The sequence below is a fragment of the Phyllobates terribilis genome, unplaced genomic scaffold (assembly GCF_046119375.1).
Source record: "Phyllobates terribilis strain yellow unplaced genomic scaffold, ASM4611937v1 Scaffold_2__4_contigs__length_985480577, whole genome shotgun sequence".
NCBI lineage: Eukaryota > Metazoa > Chordata > Amphibia > Anura > Dendrobatidae > Phyllobates > Phyllobates terribilis.
Window position 1 is genome coordinate 16,917,400 of NW_027362762.1, and position 21,747 is coordinate 16,939,146.

The 21,747-nt window shown below is 54.0% G+C and overlaps 1 protein-coding gene across 1 annotated transcript in view; it reads right to left on the reverse strand.

The window, feature by feature from the left end:
- RSPH1 (radial spoke head component 1) overlaps nucleotides 1-21,747 on the reverse strand; it is a 59,924-nt gene that overhangs the window by 9,597 nt on the left and 28,580 nt on the right. Inside the window, exons 2-7 of the mRNA XM_073669508.1 lie at nucleotides 12,022-12,135; nucleotides 11,842-11,947; nucleotides 10,603-10,693; nucleotides 7,890-8,025; nucleotides 6,958-7,029; nucleotides 1,789-1,909 (exon numbers count right to left, since the gene is read on the reverse strand). Coding sequence (XP_073525609.1) covers nucleotides 1,789-1,909; nucleotides 6,958-7,029; nucleotides 7,890-8,025; nucleotides 10,603-10,693; nucleotides 11,842-11,947; nucleotides 12,022-12,135 — 640 coding nt within the window. The remainder of the gene's footprint in view (nucleotides 1-1,788; nucleotides 1,910-6,957; nucleotides 7,030-7,889; nucleotides 8,026-10,602; nucleotides 10,694-11,841; nucleotides 11,948-12,021; nucleotides 12,136-21,747) is intronic.

Here is a 21,747-nt window from a genome sequence, read left to right on the forward strand (position 1 = left end):
ATGCACTGTGGTTATCGCAGGTCGGACCCCACTATTCAGCAATGTATGGTGGGTGGCTCTATATATATATATATATATATATATATATATATATATATATATATATATATATACAGTACAGACCAAAAGTTTGGACACACCTTCTCATTTAAAGATTTTCCTGTATTTTCATGACTATGAAAATTGTACATTCACACTGAAGGCATCAAAACTATGAATTACCACATGTGGAATTATATACTTAACAAAAAAGTGTGAAACCACTGAAAATATGTCTTATATTCTAGGGTCTTCACAGTAGCCACCTTTTGCTTTGATGACTGCTTTGCACACTCTTGGCATTCTCTTGATGAGCTTCAAGAGGTAGTCACTGGAAATGGTCTTCCAACAATCTTGAAGGAGTTCCCAGAGATGCTTAGCACTTGTTGGCCCTTTTGCCTTCACTCTTTGGTCCAGCTCACCCCAAACCATCTCGATTGGGTTCAGGTCTGGTGACTGTGGAGGCCAGGTCATCTGGCGTAGCCCCCCATCACTCTCCTTCTTGGTCAAATAGCCCTTACACAGCCTGGAGGTGTTTGGGGTCATTGTCCTGTTGAAAAATACATGATGGTCCAACTAAACGCAAACCGGATGGAATAGCATGCCGCTGCAAGATGCTGTGGTAGCCATGCTGGTTCAGTATGCCTTCAATTTTGAATAAATCCCCAACAATGTCACCAGCAAAGCCCCCCCACACCATCACACCTCCTCCTCCATGCTTCACGGTGGGAACCAGGCATGTAGAGTCCATCCGTTCACCTTTTCTGCTTCGCACAAAGACACGGTGGTTGGAACCAAAGATCTCAAATTTGGACTCATCAGACCAAAGCACAGATTTCCACTGGTCTAATGTCCATTCCTTGTGTTCTTTAGCCCAAACAAGTCTCTTCTGCTTGTTGCCTGTCCTTAGCAGTGGTTTCCTAGCAGCTATTTTACCATGAAGGCCTGCTGCACAAAGTCTCCTCTTAACAGTTGTTGTAGAGATGGGTCTGCTGCTAGAACTCTGTGTGGCATTGACCTGGTCTCTAATCTGAGCTGCTGTTAACCTGCGATTTCTGAGGTTGGTGACTCAGATAAACTTATCCTCAGAAGCAGAGGTGACTCTTGGTCTTCCTTTCCTGGGGCGGTCTTTATGTGACCCAGTTTCTTTGTAGCGCTTGATAGTTTTTGCAACTGCACTTGGGGACACTTTCAAAGTTGTCCCAATTTTTCAGACTGACTGACCTTCATTTAATAAAGTAATGACGACCACTCATTTTTTTTTACTTAGCTGCTTTTTTCTTGCCATAAAACAAATTCTAACAGTCTATTCAGTAGGACTATCAGCTGTGTATCCACCAGACTTCTGCACAATACAACTGATGGTCCCAACCCCATTTATAAGGCAAGAAATCCCACTTATTAAACCTGACAGGGCACACCTGTGAAGTGAAGACCATTTCCGGTGACTACGTCTTGAAGCTCATCAAGAGAATGCCAAGAGTGTGCAAAGCAGTCATCAAAGCAAAAGGTGGCTACTGTGAAGAACCTAGAATATAAGACATATTTTCAGTTGTTTCACACTTTTTTGTTAAGTATATAATTCCACATGTGGTAATTCATAGTTTTGATGCCTTCAGTGTGAATGTACAATTTTCAAAGTCATGAAAATATAGAAAAATCTTTAAATGAGAAGGTGTGTCCAAACTTTTGATCTGTACTGTATATATATATATATATATATATAAATATACACATACACACCCGTACCTGGGGCGGGTGGCTGCACCACTGTCGTTGGCGACCACTGGGTAAGGCTGCTGATCTTCTCCGGATTCCAGCGTGTCGTGGGCACCGCCAGCGGCTCGTCCTCCTCCTCTTCCTCCTTCTCCTGTGTGATGAACAGGATAATATAAGGGTCACAAGCCATGGTGACCCCCTAGATGCATTTATATAACTTAGGGTTCTTAGTAACACTGTTTTTGATCAGAAATAGCATGAAAGTCATCCGACCACGGCAAGGTGACCCCATTCGGGATAGGACCGGGTCCGAAGCTGTGGACACCAGCCAAGGGAAGCTATATAAATGTATTATCCAACCCTAGGAAGGGAGGCCGCACCCTGATCTGAACAGAATGCAAAAAATACTAAGAAAAAACACTAAATTTGAGCTTGGTGTAAGTTGGCACCTTATTTTATTCAAATGCACTTTTGTTTTTTATTTATTTCCAGCAGGGTTTATGTTCATTTGGCTTCTTTTAGGTTTTTTTCTGATTCACGGCCATTGTGAACATGCATTTATGGGTTGCTTGTACCAACTTAAACCAAGCTCAAATTTAGTGTTTTTACTAATGTGAGTTCTGTAGTTTAGCCTGATATGCGGCCCCCATGTGTCGGGCCCCGGCAGTGACCGGCCCCTCAGCATGCACCACACTCCATGAACCGCATGCACAATCACTGCACACCAAGGACCTGGGATACAGCAGAGGCCGCGATCAGCACCGAGCCCTCGATTACAGGGGGGTCCTTGTATGCTGGGACGGGGGGAGCCCCCGCTCTGCCCCGGCCGGGATCAGGCTGCTGCGGTCACAATGTGGAGACAACACCGAGAACAACAGAAGGTTCATCAGAACCAGAGGGGGAGAAGGGAAGAAACCATCAGAATCCGGCACCAAGAGGGGCGCAAGGCCCCAGACCCTCGTCACCCCCTCCCCGGAACATCGTCACACACCACTCCCTCTTCCAAGACCATCGTCACATCCCCCCAGACCCTCGCCAACCTCCCCCGGACCCTCGTTACACTCCCCGTGGACGCTCGTCACACTCCCCCTGGACCCTCGTCACCCCCCCCGAACCCTCATCACACTCCCCCCAGATCCTCGTCAGCCTCCCCCGAACCCTCGTCACACTCCCCCTGGACTCTCGTCACTCCCCCCCCACCTCGAACCCTCGTCACATTCCCCCCCCGAACCCTCGTCACCCCCCCTCCCCCGAACCCTCGTCACACTTCCCCCGGACCCTCGTCACACTCCCCTCAGCCCCTCGTCACACTCCCTCCGGACCCTCGTCACCCCCCCCAAACCTTCGTCACATTCTCCCCGGAACCTCGTCCCACTTCCCTTGGCCCCTCGTCGCACTCTCCCCGGACCCTCGTCACACTCCCCCCCCGGCCCATGTCACACTTCCCCTGCTACCAGCTCGTGGCCGCTGTGTATGTCACACCAAGAGCTGCAGGCATACACTACATGGTAAAAAGTATGTGCCCCTCCCACGTCCACCTTTGTGGGAATTTTGTCCCTTCATCCAGAAGAGCATTTGTGGGGTCAGACCCTGAAGTTGGGGGGAGGCCGGGCTCACAGTCTCCGTGATGTTGGATGGGGCTCCGGTCCGGGCTCTGTGCGGCCGCTTATGTTCGCTCCGCTCTCACCCGCTCCGCCCCGGTCACACCAGTATCAGAGATGTGGCGGTGCTGCCCGGTGCTCTGCCCCCGGTCACACCAGTATCAAGGATGTGGAGGTGCTGCCCGGTGCTCTGCCCCCGGTCACACCAGTATCAAGGATGTGGCGGTGCTGCCCGGTGCTCTGCTCTCACCTGCTCCGCCCCTGGTCACACCAGTATCGGGGATGTGGTGGTGCTGTCCGACGCTCCGCTCTCACCCGCTCCGCCCCCGGTCACACCAGTATCGGGGATGTGGAGGTGCTGTCCGACGCTCCGCTCTCACCCGCTCCGCCCCCGGTCACACCAGTAATGGGGATGTGGTGGTGCTGCCCGGTGCTCTGCTCTCACCTGCTCCGCCCCCGGTCACACCAGTAATGGGGATGTGGTGGTGCTTCCCGGTGCTCTGCTCTCACCTGCTCCGCCCCCGGTCACACCAGTATCGGGGATGTGGGGTGCCGCCCGGTGCTCTGCTCTCACCTGCTCCGCCCCCGGTCACACCAGTATCGGGGATGTGGCGGTGCTGCCCGGTGCTCTGCTCTCACCTGCTCCGCCCCCGGTCACACCAGTATCGGGGATGTGGCGGTGCTGCCCGGTGCTCTGCTCTCACCTGCTCCGCCCCCGGTCACACCAGTATCGGGGATGTGGCGGTGCTGCCCGGTGTTCTGCTCTCACCTGCTCCGCCCCCGGTCACACCAGTATCGGGGATGTAGCGGTGCTGCCCGGTGCTCTGCTCTCACCCGCTCTGCCCCCGGTCACATCAGTATCGGGGATGTGGCGGTGCTGCCCGGTGCTCTGCTCTCACCCGCTCTGCCCCCGGTCACACCAGTATCGGGGATGTGGTGGTGCTGCCCGGTGCTCTGCTCTCACCTGCTCTGCCCCCGGTCACATCAGTATCGGGGATGTGGCGGTGCTGCCCGACGCTCCGCTCTCACCTGCTCTGCCCCCGGTCACATCAGTATCAGGGATGTGGCGGTGCTGCCCGACGCTCCGCTCTCACCTGCTCCGCCCCCGGTCACACCAGTATCGGGGATGTGGCGGTGCTGCCCGGTGCTCCGCTCTCACCTGCTCCGCCCCCGGTCACACCAGTATCGGGGATGTGGTGGTGCTGCCGGACGCTCCGCTCTCACCTGCGCTGCCCCCGGTCACACCAGTATCGGGGATGTGGTGGTGCTGCTCGACGCTCCGCTCTCACCCGCTCTGTCCCCGGTCACACCAGTATCGGGGATGTGGTGGTGCTGCCCGACGCTCCGCTCTCACCCGCTCTGCCCCCGGTCACACCAGTATCGGGGATGTGGTGGTGCTGCCCGGTGCTCTGCTCTCACCTGCTCTGCCCCCGGTCACATCAGTATCGGGGATGTGGCGGTGCTGCCCGACGCTCCGCTCTCACCTGCTCTGCCCCCGGTCACATCAGTATCAGGGATGTGGCGGTGCTGCCCGACGCTCCGCTCTCACCTGCTCCGCCCCCGGTCACACCAGTATCGGGGATGTGGCGGTGCTGCCCGGTGCTCCGCTCTCACCTGCTCCGCCCCCGGTCACACCAGTATCGGGGATGTGGTGGTGCTGCTCGACGCTCCGCTCTCACCCGCTCTGTCCCCGGTCACACCAGTATCGGGGATGTGGTGGTGCTGCCCGACGCTCCGCTCTCACCCGCTCCGCCCCCGGTCACACCAGTATCGGTGATGTGGCGGTGCTGCCCGGTGCTCTGCCCCCTCTCACACCAGTATCGGGGATGTGGTGGTGCTGCCGGACGCTCCGCTCTCACCTGCGCCGCCCCCGGTCACACCAGTATCGGGGATGTGGTGGTGCTGCTCGACGCTCCGCTCTCACCCGCTCCGTCCCCGGTCACACCAGTATTGGGGATATTGCGGTGCTGCCCGGTGCTCTGCTCTCACCTGCTCTGCCCCCGGTCACACCAGTATCGGGGATGTGGCGGTGCTGTCCGACGCTCCGCTCTCACCCGCTCCACCCCCGGTCACACCAGTATCGGGTATGTGGTGGTGCTGCCCGGTGCTCCGCTCTCATCTGCTCCGCCCCCGGTCACACCAGTAATGGGGATGTGGCGGTGCTGCCTGACGCTCCGCTCTCACCCGCTCCGCCCCCGGTCACACCAGTATCGGGGATGTGGAGGTGCTGTCCGACGCTCCGCTCTCACCCGCTCCGCCCCCGGTCACACCAGTATCGGGGATGTGGCGGTGCTTCCCGGTGCTCTGCTCTCACCTGCTCCGCCCCTGGTCACACCAGTATCGGGGATGTGGCGGTGCTGCCCGGTGCTCTGCTCTCACCCGCTCCGTCCCCGGTCACACCAGTATCGGGGATGTGGCGGTGCTGCCCGGTGCTCTGCTCTCACCTGCTCCGCCCCTGGTCACACCAGTATCGGGGATGTAGCGGTGCTGCCCGGTGCTCTGCTCTCACCCGCTCTGCCCCCGGTCACATCAGTATCGGGGATGTGGCGGTGCTGCCCGGTGCTCTGCTCTCACCCGCTCTGCCCCCGGTCACACCAGTATCGGGGATGTGGTGGTGCTGCCCGGTGCTCTGCTCTCACCTGCTCTGCCCCCGGTCACATCAGTATCGGGGATGTGGCGGTGCTGCCCGACGCTCCACTCTCACCCGCTCCGCCCCCGGTCACACCAGTATCGGGGATGTGGCGGTGCTGCCCGGTGCTCCGCTCTCACCTGCTCCGCCCCCGGTCACACCAGTATTGGGGATGTGGTGGTGCTGCCGGACGCTCCGCTCTCACCTGCGCTGCCCCCGGTCACACCAGTATCGGGGATGTGGTGGTGCTGCTCGACGCTCCGCTCTCACCCGCTCCGTCCCCGGTCACACCAGTATCGGGGATGTGGTGGTGCTGCCCGGTGCTCTGCTCTCACCGGCTCCGCCCCCGGTCACACCAGTATCGGGGATGTGGCGGTGCTGCCCGGTGCTCTGCTCTCACCGGCTCCGCCCCCGGTCACACCAGTATCGGGGAAGTGGTGGTGCTGCCCGGTGCTCTGCTCTCACCCGCTCCGCCCCTGGTCACACCAGTATCGGGGATGTGGTGGTGCTGCCCGACGCTCCGCTCTCACCCGCTCCACCCCCGGTCACACCAGTATCGGGGATGTGGCGGTGCTGCCCGGTGCTCTGCCCCCTCTCACACCAGTATCGGGGATGTGGTGGTGCTGCCGGACGCTCCGCTCTCACCTGCGCCGCCCCCGGTCACATCAGTATCGGGTATGTGGTGGTGCTGCTCGACGCTCCGCTCTCACCCGCTCCGCCCCCGGTCACACCAGTATCGGGTATGTGGTGGTGCTGCCCGGTGCTCCGCTCTCACCTGCTCCGCCCCCAGTCACACCAGTATCGGGGATGTGGTGGTGCTGCCCGACGCTCCGCTCTCACCTGCTCCGCCCCCGGTCACACCAGTGTCGGGGATGTGGGGTGCCGCCCGGTGCTCTGCTCTCACCCGCTCTGCCCCCGGTCACACCATTATCGGGGATGTGGTGGTGCTGCCCGGTGCTCTGCTCTCACCTGCTCCGTCTGTGTGTAGGATCCGTGTTGTTCGCAGCCGATGTCAAATATGTATTTTCCAGGTCCCAAAACCTGTGAAAAAACGGAGGAGGTGAGACGAAGGAGGTGAGGCCGAGGAGGTGAGGCCGAGGAGGTGAGACGGAGGAGGTGAGACGGAGGAGGTGAGACGGAGGAGGTGAGGCCGAGGAGGTGAGACCGAGGAGGTGAGACGGAGGAGGTGAGACGGAGGAGGTGAGGCCGAGGAGGTGAGGCCGAGGAGGTGAGGCCGAGGAGGTGAGACGGAGGAGGTGAGACGGAGGAGGTGAGACGGAGGAGGTGAGACGGAGGAGGTGAGGCCGAGGAGGTGAGACGGAGGAGGTGAGACGGAGGAGGTGAGGCCGAGGAGGTGAGACGGAGGAGGTGAGGCCGAGGAGGTGAGACGGAGGAGGTGAGACGGAGGAGGTGAGACGGAGGAGGTGAGGCGGAGGAGGTGAGACGGAGGAGGTGAGACGGAGGAGGTGAGGCCGAGGAGGTGAGGCCGAGGAGGTGAGACGGAGGAGGTGAGGCGGAGGAGGTGAGGCCGAGGAGGTGAGGCCGAGGAGGTGAGACGGAGGAGGTGAGGCGGAGGAGGTGAGGCCGAGGAGGTGAGACGGAGGAGGTGAGGCCGAGGAGGTGAGGCCGAGGAGGTGAGACGGAGGAGGTGAGGCCGAGGAGGTGAGATGGAGGTGGTGAGACCGAGGAGGTGAGACCGAGGAGGTGAGAGACGTCCGGGGACAATGGCGGCCGCAGGGTCTCGGGCGACAGAAGTCAGGGTGTAACCTCCAGACACGGCAGGTTCATTCATCTCCATCCTCCAGATCTCTGCTCGCTGTCAGTGACGATGACGTCCAGTAAGGTGGGAGACCTCACTGACACTGTAACAAACCCTCAGCGAGATGGGCGGTGTCACTCACCGTGTTCTTAGAGAACTTGCCCTGGTAGCGGTGATGGTGATGGACCAGCTCTCCGGCCCCGTCCTGTTTACCGCTCACCCAGGTGCCCATGTACTTGGATCCGGTGTCCACATAGGTGTAGACCCCCTGCCCGTGCCTGAACAAGAAGAGCGGGAGCCCAGTTATACATTTTGGGGGGCCGGGGACAGAGCAAAAGCTTTATCCAGAGGAGACCCGGCCAATGAGGAGCAGGGACCACCCTGCACCGGACCCCATATATCACCGCTGCTGTCCTGCCCACTGGGCCAGCCTCCTCCATCATCAACATTCGCTCCCCTCCCGCCATGGACGCTGCACACCTATAGCTCATAGACGTCCAGGAAGTGCTGGGGGCGCTGTTGCACTGGAGTCAATACGAATTCTGCCCTTGTGAATGGAGGTGGAGGCTGGTACTGCAAGGTGACTCAGTTTTGCTATCTGGACGTTAGATGATGAGAATTATGATCAAGTTTTGTTTTTTATGTTTTTTAAATCAAATAATTTTTATTTAAACATTTTCAACTTGAACAGGTAAGTTGACGATCACATCCTTTCAATTCCCCCCCAACTCCCACCCCTTCCCGCCGGCTCTTTCGACCTTAAAGGGGAGAAACAGTTTATAGACATTGCCAATTTCTTCACATTGTAAAACTTTGCTTCTCATGCAATAAAAGGATTTATTTTATTACGGATCAGATGTGTTGGTCACTTTCTATCTCTCCCTTATTTATTAACATGCACGGTTCATTTAGCTACTTATTATCAATTAGCTGGAGTCATTACATTAATATTACAATCAAATCTGATATATCAATGCAGTCGCTAGCCGCCTTCTTGACCATGTTAATGTCATAGGGGCCCGCAGTGCCGTAACTATAAACTTCGGGGCCCCGGGGCAAAACTTCATAGTGGGGCCCCTCAACATTTCAATCACTAGAGGTTGTGCGGAACGTGGTGAAGCTGCTACGCATTGTTGTATACAGCACACAGGCTTCACCACCTTCCGCAAGACCTTTAATAGATTTTGTTCTTTATGATGCAAGTTTTAGAAGTTAAATATTCAGTGAATATGTTTGGAAATTTTTTTACCATCAGTTTGGGGCCCCTTGGGTGGTTGGGGCCCTGGGGCAGTGCCCCGGTTTCCCCGGTTGTAGTTACGGCTCTGGGGACCCGGAGAATCCAAGGTGCCCACAATGTTTCACATTTAAGAGGTTCCCCCTTCTCTGGTATACAGATCTCTCTACTCTAAGTATATGGCTGAATTCAGGGATATATTCTTTTATGTCTGGAGGTCCATGGTCTTCCTAGTGTGAAGCTCTGGGCTTCCTGGCCTGGTATAGTAGACGGAGGATATCTGATGGCCTCTTCAGCTGGTAGCCATTTACATATCCCAATAGACACACAAAAGGATCCTGGGGAATCTCACATCCAAACACCTTGGACACAAGATCTCGAATCTCCCTCCAGATTCGCCTAACTTTAGGGTAGTTCCAGATTCATCAGGATTACCCCACCTACAACAGGTTGAGTCGTTTTTGTAACCAAAATTGTGTAAGCACAAAGGGGTATCATATACTCTATGAATCAGACAGTATGGCCAAAGTTTTTGCCCCTCGCTTGTCGACACTAGTGGTATGGACTGTAAGATATCTTCCCGTGTGTCTTCCCGGGTCTTGCTCCTGTTTAGTTTTAAGATTACTACGAGGACCTGTTCCATTAGACATTTATAATGGAGCGAGATTACCCCTCTCGTTGACCCCTTCCCCACCACGGTGTCCAAGAAAGCCATTCCTCTCCCTTGAATAATAGTCTCACAACCATTTTATAAATCCCTTGCTGGAGACCCCAAACTCATTTTGGAACTCCTGGAAGGACTTAAACCGGCCATCCTTGACTAATTGTACCATCTTAGAAAGTCCCAGTCTTTGCCATTGACCAAACCCCTCCAATCTTAACGAATTCTGGATAGAATTATTCCATCGGGGTATTTTGAGTATCCCACCATGCCCATCATCTTTTTAACTTTAGACCATATTTGATGAACCCCTCTGCTTGTTCCTCCCAGTAGCTCGTCATTCCTTAATCTTCCTCCTTCCAGGGCCTTCACGAGGTTGCTTTCTCCTAGTACATGCCCAATCATTCTAGCCGATGAGGATGGGAGGTCCGGGCTCTCCCACCCCCACAAATGCTGTAATGGTGAGGAAACATAATACACCAGTGGGTCAGGAACGGCAACTCCTCCATCCCCCTTTGGTCTCTGCAGGGTCTCAAGTTTTATCCTTGGCACCTTTCTATTACAAATTAAGTCTCTAAAAATTCTATTAACTTTATAGAAAACTTCTAAGAGAAGCCATATTGGTGCATTATGCAGCAGGTACATTAACTGTGGATGAGGGTCATCCTAATTAGATTGCTTCTCCCCATCACCGACGGGGGCAACTTACACCAAGCTGCAATTCTGTTTTGGAATTTACTTTGAATATTTAGATCCATCCTTCTCCGTATTCTCCCTTATTTTAATCCCACGATACATAAATGAGTGGAGAATTTTAAGTTGCCCCCACTTCCATCGCTTCATTTGAGAGTTTGGCTCCCACTGTCATAAGCGCTGATTTACCCCAATATGATCAACTTTTTAATTTACCCTGACCCCCTACAGCCATATCAGTGACTTTACACCAGGACCCCCTCATACCTCTGGTGGGCGAGCCAGTCTCCGCTGTAGGTGTCTCCGTTGGCGTACGTGTACACACCCTGGCCCTGTCGCTGATCATCCACCCAGTCACCTGCAAGGGAAGACCACCAGGGTCAGCAATCAGCAGTAATGGGGTTGAATGGGTTAACTCAGTGGGGTCTGAGCCGTGGCTGATCAGCTGATTGGAAACTACAACTTCCAACATCCCAACACCTGGAGGGTCGCAGGTGGGAAACCATTAAAGGGGCCGATGGGTGGAGACGGCAGAAGGGGCCGATGGACGGAGACCGCAGAAGAGGCAGATGGACGGAGACCGCAGAAGGGGCCGATGGACGGAGACCGCAGAAGGGGCGATGGACGGAGACCGCAGAAGAGGCCGATGGACGGAGACTGCAGAAGAGGCAGATGGACGGAGACCGCAGAAGAGGCCGATGGACGGAGACCGCAGAAGGGGCGATGGACGGAGACCGCAGAAGGGGCCGATGGACGGAGACCGCAGAAGGGGCCGATGGGCGGAGACGGCAGAAGGGGCCGATGGGCGGAGACCGCAGAAGGGGCGATGGACGGAGGCCGCAGAAGGGGCGATGGGCGGAGACCGCAGAAGAGGCCGATGGACGGAGACCGCAGAAGAGGCCGATGGACGGAGACCGCAGAAGGGGCCGATGGACGGAGACGGCAGAAGGGGCCGATGGGCGGAGACCGCAGAAGGGGCCGATGGGCGGAGACGGCAGAAGGGGCCGATGGGCGGAGACCGCAGAAGGGGCGATGGACGGAGACGGCAGAAGGGGCGATGGGCGGAGACCGCAGAAGAGGCCGATGGACGGAGACCGCAGAAGAGGCTGATGGACGGAGACCGCAGAAGGGGCCGATGGACGGAGATCGCAGAAGGGGCCGATGGACGGAGACCGCAGAAGGGGCGATGGGCGGAGACCGCAGAAGAGGCCGATGGACGGAGATCGCAGAAGGGGCCGATGGACGGAGATCGCAGAAGGGGCCGATGGACGGAGACCGCAGAAGGGGCCGATGGGCGGAGACGGCAGAAGGGGCCGATGGGCGGAGACCGCAGAAGGGGCCGATGGGCGGAGACCGCAGAAGGGGCCGATGGGCGGAGACCGCAGAAGGGGCCGATGGGCGGAGACCGCAGAAGGGGCCGATGGGCGGAGACCGCAGAATCTTCTGGCAGGTTCCGCAGCAGCTGTGACCGCTCGTCACCCTCACTCCCCTGTGCAGATCCGTTACCTTCATATTTGGACCCGTCCGGATACAGGAAGGTCCCGGCCCCGTGCTTGCGGTTCTGGTAATATTCTCCTATGTAGCGTGCGCCATTCTTAAAGCGATACGTCCCCTGCGGAGAGGAAAGAGTCATCAGTCAAGGACACAACCTGCATACACCGGGGGTTACGGGGTTAACGTGCCCACCAGGCCGTGCCGCCGGCCGCCCTCGTACAGCCCGTCATACGTGTCCCCATTCGGAAGTCGCGCTTTCCCGTGTCCGTGTCTCTCACCGGCTTCATTCCTCTCCCCGTCGTATTCCTGAGGGAAGAGAGGGGGCGACAGTGAGTCCAGAGCAGCTGCCAAGTCTGCTCCGCTGCCAGCTCCATAGCCCAGAAACAGCCCAATAATCCAGACACCCCCTGTACCCCCCCTAATAATCCAGACACCTCGCCCTAATAATCCAGACACCCCTGTACCTCCCCCTAATAATCCAGACACCTCCCCCTAATAATCCAGACACCCCCTGTACCTCCCCCTAATAATCCAGACACCTCCCCCTAATAATCCAGACACCCCCTGTACCCCCCTAATAATACAGACACCTCCCCCTAATAATCCAGACACCCCCTGTACCTCCCCCTAATAATCCAGATACCTCCCCCTAATAATCCAGACACCCCCTGTACCCCCCTAATAATCCAGACACCTCCCCCTAATAATCCAGACACCCCCTGTACCCCCCTAATAATACAGACACCTCCCCCTAATAATCCAGACACGCCCTGTACCTCCCCCTAATAATCCAGACACCTCCCCCTAATAATCCAGACACCCCCTGTACCCCCCTAATAATCCAGACACCTCCCCCTAATAATCCAGACACCCCCCTGTACCTCCTCCTAATAATCCAGACACCCCCTGTACCTCCCCCTAATAATCCAGACACCCCCTGTACCTCCCCCTAATAATCCAGACACCTCCTGTACCTCCTCCTAATAATCCAGACACCCCCTGTACCTCCTCCTAATAATCCAGACACCCCTGTACCTCCCCCTAATAATCCAGACACCTCCTGTACCTCCTCCTAATAATCCAGACACCGCTTGTACCTCCCCCTAATAATGCAGACACCTCCTGTACCTCCCCCTAATAATCCAGACACCCCCTGTACCTCCCCCTAATAATCCAGACACCCCCTGTACCTCCTCCTAATAATCCAGACACCTCCTGTAACTCATCCTAATAATCCAGAAACCCCCTGTACCTCCCCCTAATAATCCAGACACCCCCTGTACCTCCTACTAATAATCCAGACACCTCCTGTACCTCCCCCTAATAATCCAGACACCCCTGTACCTCCCCCTAATAATCCAGACACCTCCTGTACCTCCTCCTAATAATCCAGACACCCCCTGTACCTCCTCCTAATAATCCAGACACCCCCTGTACCTCCCCCTAATAATCCAGACACCCCTGTACCTCCTACTAATAATCCAGACACCCCCTGTACCTCCCCCTAATAATCCAGACACCCCCTGTACCTCCCCCTAATAATCCAGACACCCCCTGTACCTCCTCCTAATAATCCAGACACCTCCTGAACCTCCTCCTAATAATCCAGAAACCCCCTGTACCTCCTCCTAATAATCCAGACACCCCCTGTACCTCCCCCTAATAATCCAGACACCTCCTGTACCTCCCCGTAATAATCCAGACACCCCCTGTACCTCCCCCTAATAATCCAGACAACCCCTGTACCTCCTCCTAATAATCCAGACACCCCCTGTACCTCCTAATAATAATCCAGACACCCCTGTACCTCCCCCTTATAATCCAGACACCCCCTGTACCTCCCCATAATAATCCAGACACCCCTGTACCTCCTCCTAATAATCCAGACACCTCCTGTACCTCATCCTAATAATCCAGACACCTCCTGTACCTCCTCCTAATAATCCAGACACCTCCTGTACCTCCTCCTAATAATCCAGACACCCCTGTACCTCCTCGTAATAATCCAGACACCCCCTGTACCTCCCCCTAATAATCCAGACACCCCTGTACCTCCTTTTAATAATCCAGACACCTCCTGTACCTCCTCCTAATAATCCAGACACCCCTGTACCTCCTCCTAATAATCCAGACACCCCTGTACCTCCTCCTAATAATCCAGACACCCCCTGTACCTCCCCCTAATAATCCAGACACCCCTGTACCTCCTCCTAATAATCCAGACACCTCCTGTACCTCCTCCTAATAATCCAGACACCTCCTGTACATCCTCCTAATAATCCAGACACCCCTGTACCTCCTCCTAATAATCCAGACACCCCATGTACCTCCCCCTAATAATCCAGACACCCCCTGTACCTCCCCCTAATAATCCAGACACCTCCTGTACCTCCCCCTAATAATCCAGACACCTCCTGTACCTCCCCCTAATAATCCAGACACCCCCTGTACCTCCTCCTAATAATCCAGACACCTCCTGTACCTCCTCCTAATAATCCAGACACCTCCTGTACCTCCTCCTAATAATCCAGACACCCCCTGTACCTCCCCCTTATAATCCAGACACCCCCTGTACCTCCCCCTAATAATCCAGACACCCCCTGTACCTCCCCCTAATAATCCAGACACCCCCTGTACCTTCCCCTAATAATCCAGACACCTCCTGTACCTCCACCTAATAATCCAGACACCTCCTGTACCTGCTCCTAATAATCCAGACACCCCCTGTACCTCGTCCTAATAATCCAGACACCCCCTGTACCTCCTCCTAATGATCCAGACACCCCCTGTACCTCCCCCTAATAATCCAGACACCTCCTGTACCTCCTCCTAATAATCCAGACACCCCTGTACCTCCTCCTAATAATCCAGACACCCCCTGTACCTCCCCCTAATAATCCAGACACCCCCTGTACCTCCTCCTAATAATCCAGACACCCCCTGTACCTCCTCCTAATAATCCAGACACCCCCTGTACCTCCCCCTAATAATCCAGACACCCCCTGTACCTCCTCCTAATAATCCAGACACCCCCTGTACCTCCCCCTAATAATCCAGACACCTCCTGTACCTCCTCCTAATAATCCAGACACCCCTGTACCTCCTCCTAATAATCCAGACACCCCCTGTACCTCCCCCTAATAATCCAGACACCCCCTGTACCTCCTCCTAATAATCCAGACACCTCCTGTACCTCGTCCTAATAATCCAGACACCTCCTGTACCTCCCCCTAATAATCCAGACACCTCCTGTACCTCCTCCTAATAACCCAGACACCTCGTATACCTTCTCCTAATAATCCAGACACCCCCTGTAGCTCCCCCTAATAATACAGACACCCCCTGTACCTCCTCCTAATAATCCAGACACCACCTGTACCGCCTCCTAATAATCCAGACACCCCTGTACCTCCCCCTAATAATCCAGACACCCCCTGTACCTCCTCCTAATAATCCACACCTCCTGTACCTCCTCTTAATAATCCAGGCACCCCCTGTACCTCCCCCTAATAATCCAGACACCTCCTGTACCTCCTCCTAATAATCCAGACACCTCCTGTAGCTCCTCCTAAAAATCCAGACACCTCCTGTACCTTCTCCTAATAATCCAGGCACCTCCTGTACCTCCCCCTAATAATCCAGACACCTCCTGTACCTCCACCTAATAATCCAGACACCTCCTGTACCTTCTCCTAATAATCCAGACACCCCCTGTACCTCCCCCTAATAATCCAGACACCTCCTGTACCTCCCCCTAATAATCCAGGCACCTCCCCCTAATAATCCAGACACCCCCTGTACCCCCCCTAATAATCCAGACACCTCCCCCTAATAATCCAGACACCCCCCTGTACCTCCTCCTAATAATACAGACACCCCCTGTACCTCCCCCTAATAATCCAGACACCCCCTGTACCTCCCCCTAATAATCCAGACACCCCCTGTACCTCCCCCTAACAATCCAGACACCTCCTGTACCTCCTCCTAATAATCCAGACACCCCCTGTACCTCCCACTTATAATCCAGACACCCCCTGTACCTCCCCATAATAATCTAGACACCCCCTGTACCTCCCCCTAATAATCCAGACACCCCCTGTACCTCCCCCTAATAATCCAGACACCCCCTGTACCTCCTCCTAATAATCCAGACACCTCCTGTACCTGCTCCTAATAATCCAGACACCCCCTGTACCTCCTCCTAATAATCCAGACACCCCATGTACCTCCCCCTTATAATCCAGACACCCCCTGAACCTCCTCCTAATAATCCAGACACCCCCTGTACCTCCCCCTAATAATCCAGACACCCCCTGTACCTCCTCCTAATAATCCAGACACCCCTGTACCTCCCCCTAATAATCCAGACACCCCCTGTACCTCCTCCTAATAATCCAGACACCTCCTGTACCTCCCCCTAATAATCCAGACACCCCCTGTACCTCCTCCTAATAACCCAGACACCCTGTACCTCCTCCTAATAATCCAGACACCCCCTGTACCTCCCCCTAATAATCCAGACACCCCCTGTACCTCCCCCTAATAATCCAGACACCTCCTGTACCTCCTCCTAATAATCCAGACACCCCTGTACCTCCTAATAATCCAGACACCCCCTGTACCTCCCCCTAATAATCCAGACACCCCCTGTACCTCCCCCTAATAATCCAGACACCCCCCTGTACCTCCTCCTAATAATCCAGACACCCCCTGTACCTCCCCCTAATAATCCAGACACCCCCTGTACCTCCCCCTAATAATCCAGACACCCCCTGTACCTCCCCCTAATAATCCAGACACCCCCTGTACCTCCTCCTAATAATCCAGACACCCCATGTACCTCACCCTAATAATCCAGACACCTCATGTACCTGCTCCTAATAATCCAGACATCTCCTGTACCTCCTCCTAATAATCCAGACACCCCTGTACCTCCTCCTAATAATCCAGACACCCCCTGCACCTCCTCCTAATAATCCAGACACCCCCTGTACCTCCCCCTAATAATCCAGACACCTCATGTACCTGCTCCTAATAATCCAGACATCTCCTGTACCTCCTTCTAATAATCCAGACATCTCCTGTACCTCCCCCTAATAACCCAGACACCTCCTATACCTCCCCCTAATAACCCAGACACCTCCTATACCTCCCCCTAATAATCCAGACACCCCCTGTACCTCCTCCCAATAATCCAGACCCACCCTGTACCTCCCCCTAATAATCCAGACACCCCCTGTACCTCCTCCTAATAATCCAGACACCTCCTGTACCTCCTCCTAATAATCCAGACACCCCTGTACCTCCCCCTAATAATCCAGACACCTCCTGTACCTCCCCCTAATAACCCAGACACCTCCTATACCTCCCCCTAATAATCCAGACACCCCCTGTACCTCCTCCTAATAATGCAGACCCACCCTGTACCTCCCCCTAATAATCCAGACACCAGCTGTAACTTCTCCTAATAATCCAGACACCTCCTGTACCTCCCCTAATAATCCAAACACCCCCTGTACCTCCTCCTAATAATCCAGACCCACCCTGTACCTCCCCCTAATAATCCAGACACCTCCTGTACCTCCCCCTAATAATCCAGACACCTCCTGTACTTCCTCCTAATAATCCAGACACCTCCTGTACCTCCTCCTAATAATCCAGACACTCCCTGTACCTCCCCCTAATAATCCAGACACCTCCTGTACCTCCTAATAATCCAGAAACCCCCTGTACCTCCCCCTAATAATCCAGACACCTCCTGTACCTCCCCCTAATAATCCAGACACCTCCTGTCCCTCCCCCTAATAATCCAGACACCTCCTGTCCCTCCCCCTAATAATCCAGACACCTCCTGTCCCTCCTCCTAATAATCCAGACACCTCCTGTACCTCCTCCTAATAACCCAGACACCTCCTGTACCTCCTCCTAATAATCCAGACACCTCCTGTACCTCCTCCTAATAACCCAGACACCTCCTGTACCTCCTCCTAATAATCCAGACACCTCCTGTACCTCCTCCTAATAACCCAGACACCTCCTGTACCTCCTCCTAATAATCCAGACACCTCCTGTAACTCCCCCTAATAATCCAGACACCTCCTGTAGCTCCCCTTAATAATCCAGACACTTCCTGTACCTCCCCCTAAAAATCCAGACACCTCCTGTACCTACACCTAATAATCCAGACACCTCCTGTACCTCTCCCTAATAATCCAGACACCTCCTGTACCTCTTCCTAATAATCCAGACACCTCCTGTACCTCCTCCTAATAATCCAGACACCTCCTGTACCTCCCCCTAATAATCCAGACACCTCCTGTAACTCCCCCTAATAATCCAGACACCCCTGTACCTCCTCTTAATAATCCAGACACCCCTGTACCTCCTCCTAATAATCCAGACACCTGTACCTCCACCTAATAACCAAGACACCTGCTGTACCTCCCCTTAATAATTCAGACACCTCCTGTACCTCCTCCTAATAATCCAGACACCTCCTGTACACCCTCCTAATAATCCAGACACTTCCTGTAACTCCCCCTAATAATCCAGACACCTCCTGTAACTCCCCCTAATAATCCAGACACCCCTGTACCTCCCCCTAATAATCCAGACACCCCCCGTACCTTCCCCTAATAATCCAGACACCCCTGTACCTCCTCCTAATAATCCAGACACCTCCTGTACCTCCACCTAATAATCCAGACACCTCCTGTACCTCCTCCTAATAATCCAGACACCCCCTGTACCTCCTCCTAATAATCCAGACAGCCCCTGTACCTCCTCCTAATAATCCAGACAGCCCCTGCACCTCCTCCTAATAATCCAGACACCCCCTGTACCTCCCCCTAATAATCCAGACACCTCCTGTACCTCCCCCTAATAATCCAGACACCTCCTGTACCTCCCCCTAATAATCCAGACACCTCCTGTACCTCCCCCTAATAACCCAGACACCTCTAGTACCTCCTCCTAATAATCCAGACACCTCCTGTACCTCCTCCAAATAATCCAGACACCCCCTGTACCTCCTCCTAATAATCCAGACACCTCCTGTACCTCCCCCTAATAATCCAGACACCTCCTGTACCTCCACCTAATAATCTAGACACCTCCTGTCCCTCCCCCTAATAATCCAGACACCTCCTGTACCTCCTCCTAATAATCCAGACACCTCCTGTACCTCCTTCTAATAATCCAGACACCTCCTATAACTCCCCCTAATAATCCAGACACCTCCTGTAGCTCCCCCCAATAATCCAGACACCTCCTGTAGCTCCCTCTAATAATCCAGACACCTCCTGTACCTCCACCTAATAATCCAGACACCTCCTGTACCTCCTCCTAATAATCCAGACACCTCCTGTAACTCCCCCTAATAATCCAGACACCCCTGTACCTCCTTTTAATAATTCAGACACCCCTGTACCTCCCCCTAATAATCCAGACACCCCTGTACCTCCACCTAATAACCCAGACACCTGCTGTACCTCCTCCTAATAATCCAGACACCCCTGTACCTCCACCTAATAACCCAGACACCTGCTGTACCTCCCCCTAATAACCCAGACACCTGCTGTACCTCCCCTTAATAACCCAGACACCTGCTGTACCTCCCCCTAATAATCCAGACACCAGCTGTACCTCCCCTAATAATTCAGACACCTCCTGTACCTCCTCCTAATAATCCAGACACCTCCTGTACCTCCTCCTAATAATCCAGACACCTCCTGTAACTCCCCCTAATAATCCAGACACCTCCCGTAACTCCCCCTAATAATCCAGATACCTCCTGTACCTCCCCCTAATAATCCAGACACCCCCTGTACCTTCCCCTAATAATCCAGACACCCCCTGTACCTCCTCCTAATAATCCAGACACCTCCTGTACCTCCACCTAATAATCCAGACACCTCCTGTACCTCCTCCTAATAATCGAGACACCCCCTGTACCTCCTCCTAATAATCCAGACAACCCCTGAACCTCCTCCTAATAATCCAGACAGCCCCTGTACCTCCTCCTAATAATCCAGACACCCCCTGTACCTCCTCCTAATAATCCAGACACCTCCTGTACCTCCTGCTAATAATCCAGAAACCCCCTGTACCTCCTCCTAATAATCCAGACACCCCCTGTACCTCCTCCTAATAATACAGACACCCCCTGTACCTCCTCCTAATAACCCAGACACCTCCTGTACCTCCTCCTAATAATCCAGACACCTCCTGTATCTCCACCTAATAATCCAGACACCCCCTGTACCTCCTCCTAATAATCCAGACACCCCTGTACCTCCTCCTAATAATCCAGACACCTCCTGTACCTCCTAATAATCCAGACACCCCCTGTACCTTCTCCTAATAATCCAGACACCTCCTGTACCTCCTCCTAATAATCCAGACACCCCCTGTACCTCCTCCTAATAATCCAGACACCCCTGTACCTCCTCCTAATAATCCAGACACCCCCTGTACCTCCTCCTAATAACCCAGACACCTCCTGTACCTCCCCCTAATAATCTAGACACCTCTTGTACCTCCTCCTAATAATCCAGACACCTCCTGTACCTCCCCCTAATAATCCAGACACCTCCTGTACCTCCCCCTAATAATCCAGACACCTCCTGTACCTCCTCCTAATAATCCAGACACCTCCTGTACTTCCTCCTAATAATCCAGACACCTCCTGTACCTCCTCCTAATAATCCAGACACCCCCTGTACCTCCCCCTAATAATCCAGACACCTCCTGTACCTCCTCCTAATAATCCAGAAACCCCCTGTACCTCCCCCTAATAATCCAGACACCTCCTGTACCTCCCCCTAATAATCCAGACACCTCCTGTACCTCCCCCTAATAATCCAGACACCTCTTGTACCTCCACCTAATAATCCAGACACCTCCTGTCCCTCCCCATAATAATCCAGACACCTCCTGTACCTCCTCCTAATAATCCAGACACCTCCTGTACCTCCTCCTAATAATCCAGACACCTCCTGTAACTCCCCCTAATAATCCAGACACCTCCTGTAGCTCCCCCTAATAATCAAGACACTTCCTATAGCTCCCCCTAATAATCCAGACACCTCCTGTACCTCCACCTAATAATCCAGACACCTCCTGTACCTCCACCTAATAATCCAGACACCTCCTGTACCTCTCCCTAATAATCCAGACACCTCCTGTACCTCCTCCTAATAATCCAGACACCTCATGTACCTCCTCCCAATAATCCAGAAACCCCCTGTACCTCCCCCTAATAATCCAGACACCTCCTGTACCTCCCCCTAATAATCCAGACACCTCTTGTACCTCCACCTAATAATCCAGACACCTCCTGTCCCACCCCATAATAATCCAGACACCTCCTGTACCTCCTCCTAATAATCCAGACACCTCCTGTACCTCCTCCTAATAATCCAGACACCTCCTGTAACTCCCCCTAATAATCCAGACACCTCCTGTAGCTCCCCCTAATAATCCAGACACTTCCTATAGCTCCCCCTAATAATCCAGACACCTCCTGTACCTCCACCTAATAATCCAGACACCTCCTGTACCTCTCCCTAATAATCCAGACACCTCCTGTACCTCCTCCTAATAATCCAGACACCTCCTGTACCTCCTCCTAATAATCCAGACACCTCCTGTACCTCCTCCTAATAATCCAGACACCTCCTGTAACTCCCCCTAATAATCCAGACACCCCTGTACCTCCTCTTAATAATCCAGACACCCCTGTACCTCCACCTAATAACCCAGACACCTGCTGTACCTCCCCCTAATAATTCAGACACCTCCTGTACCTCCTCCTAATAATCCAGACACCTCCTGTACCTCCTCCTAATAATCCAGACACCTCCTGTAACTCCCCCTAATAATCCAGACACCTCCTGTAACTCCCCCTAATAATCCAGA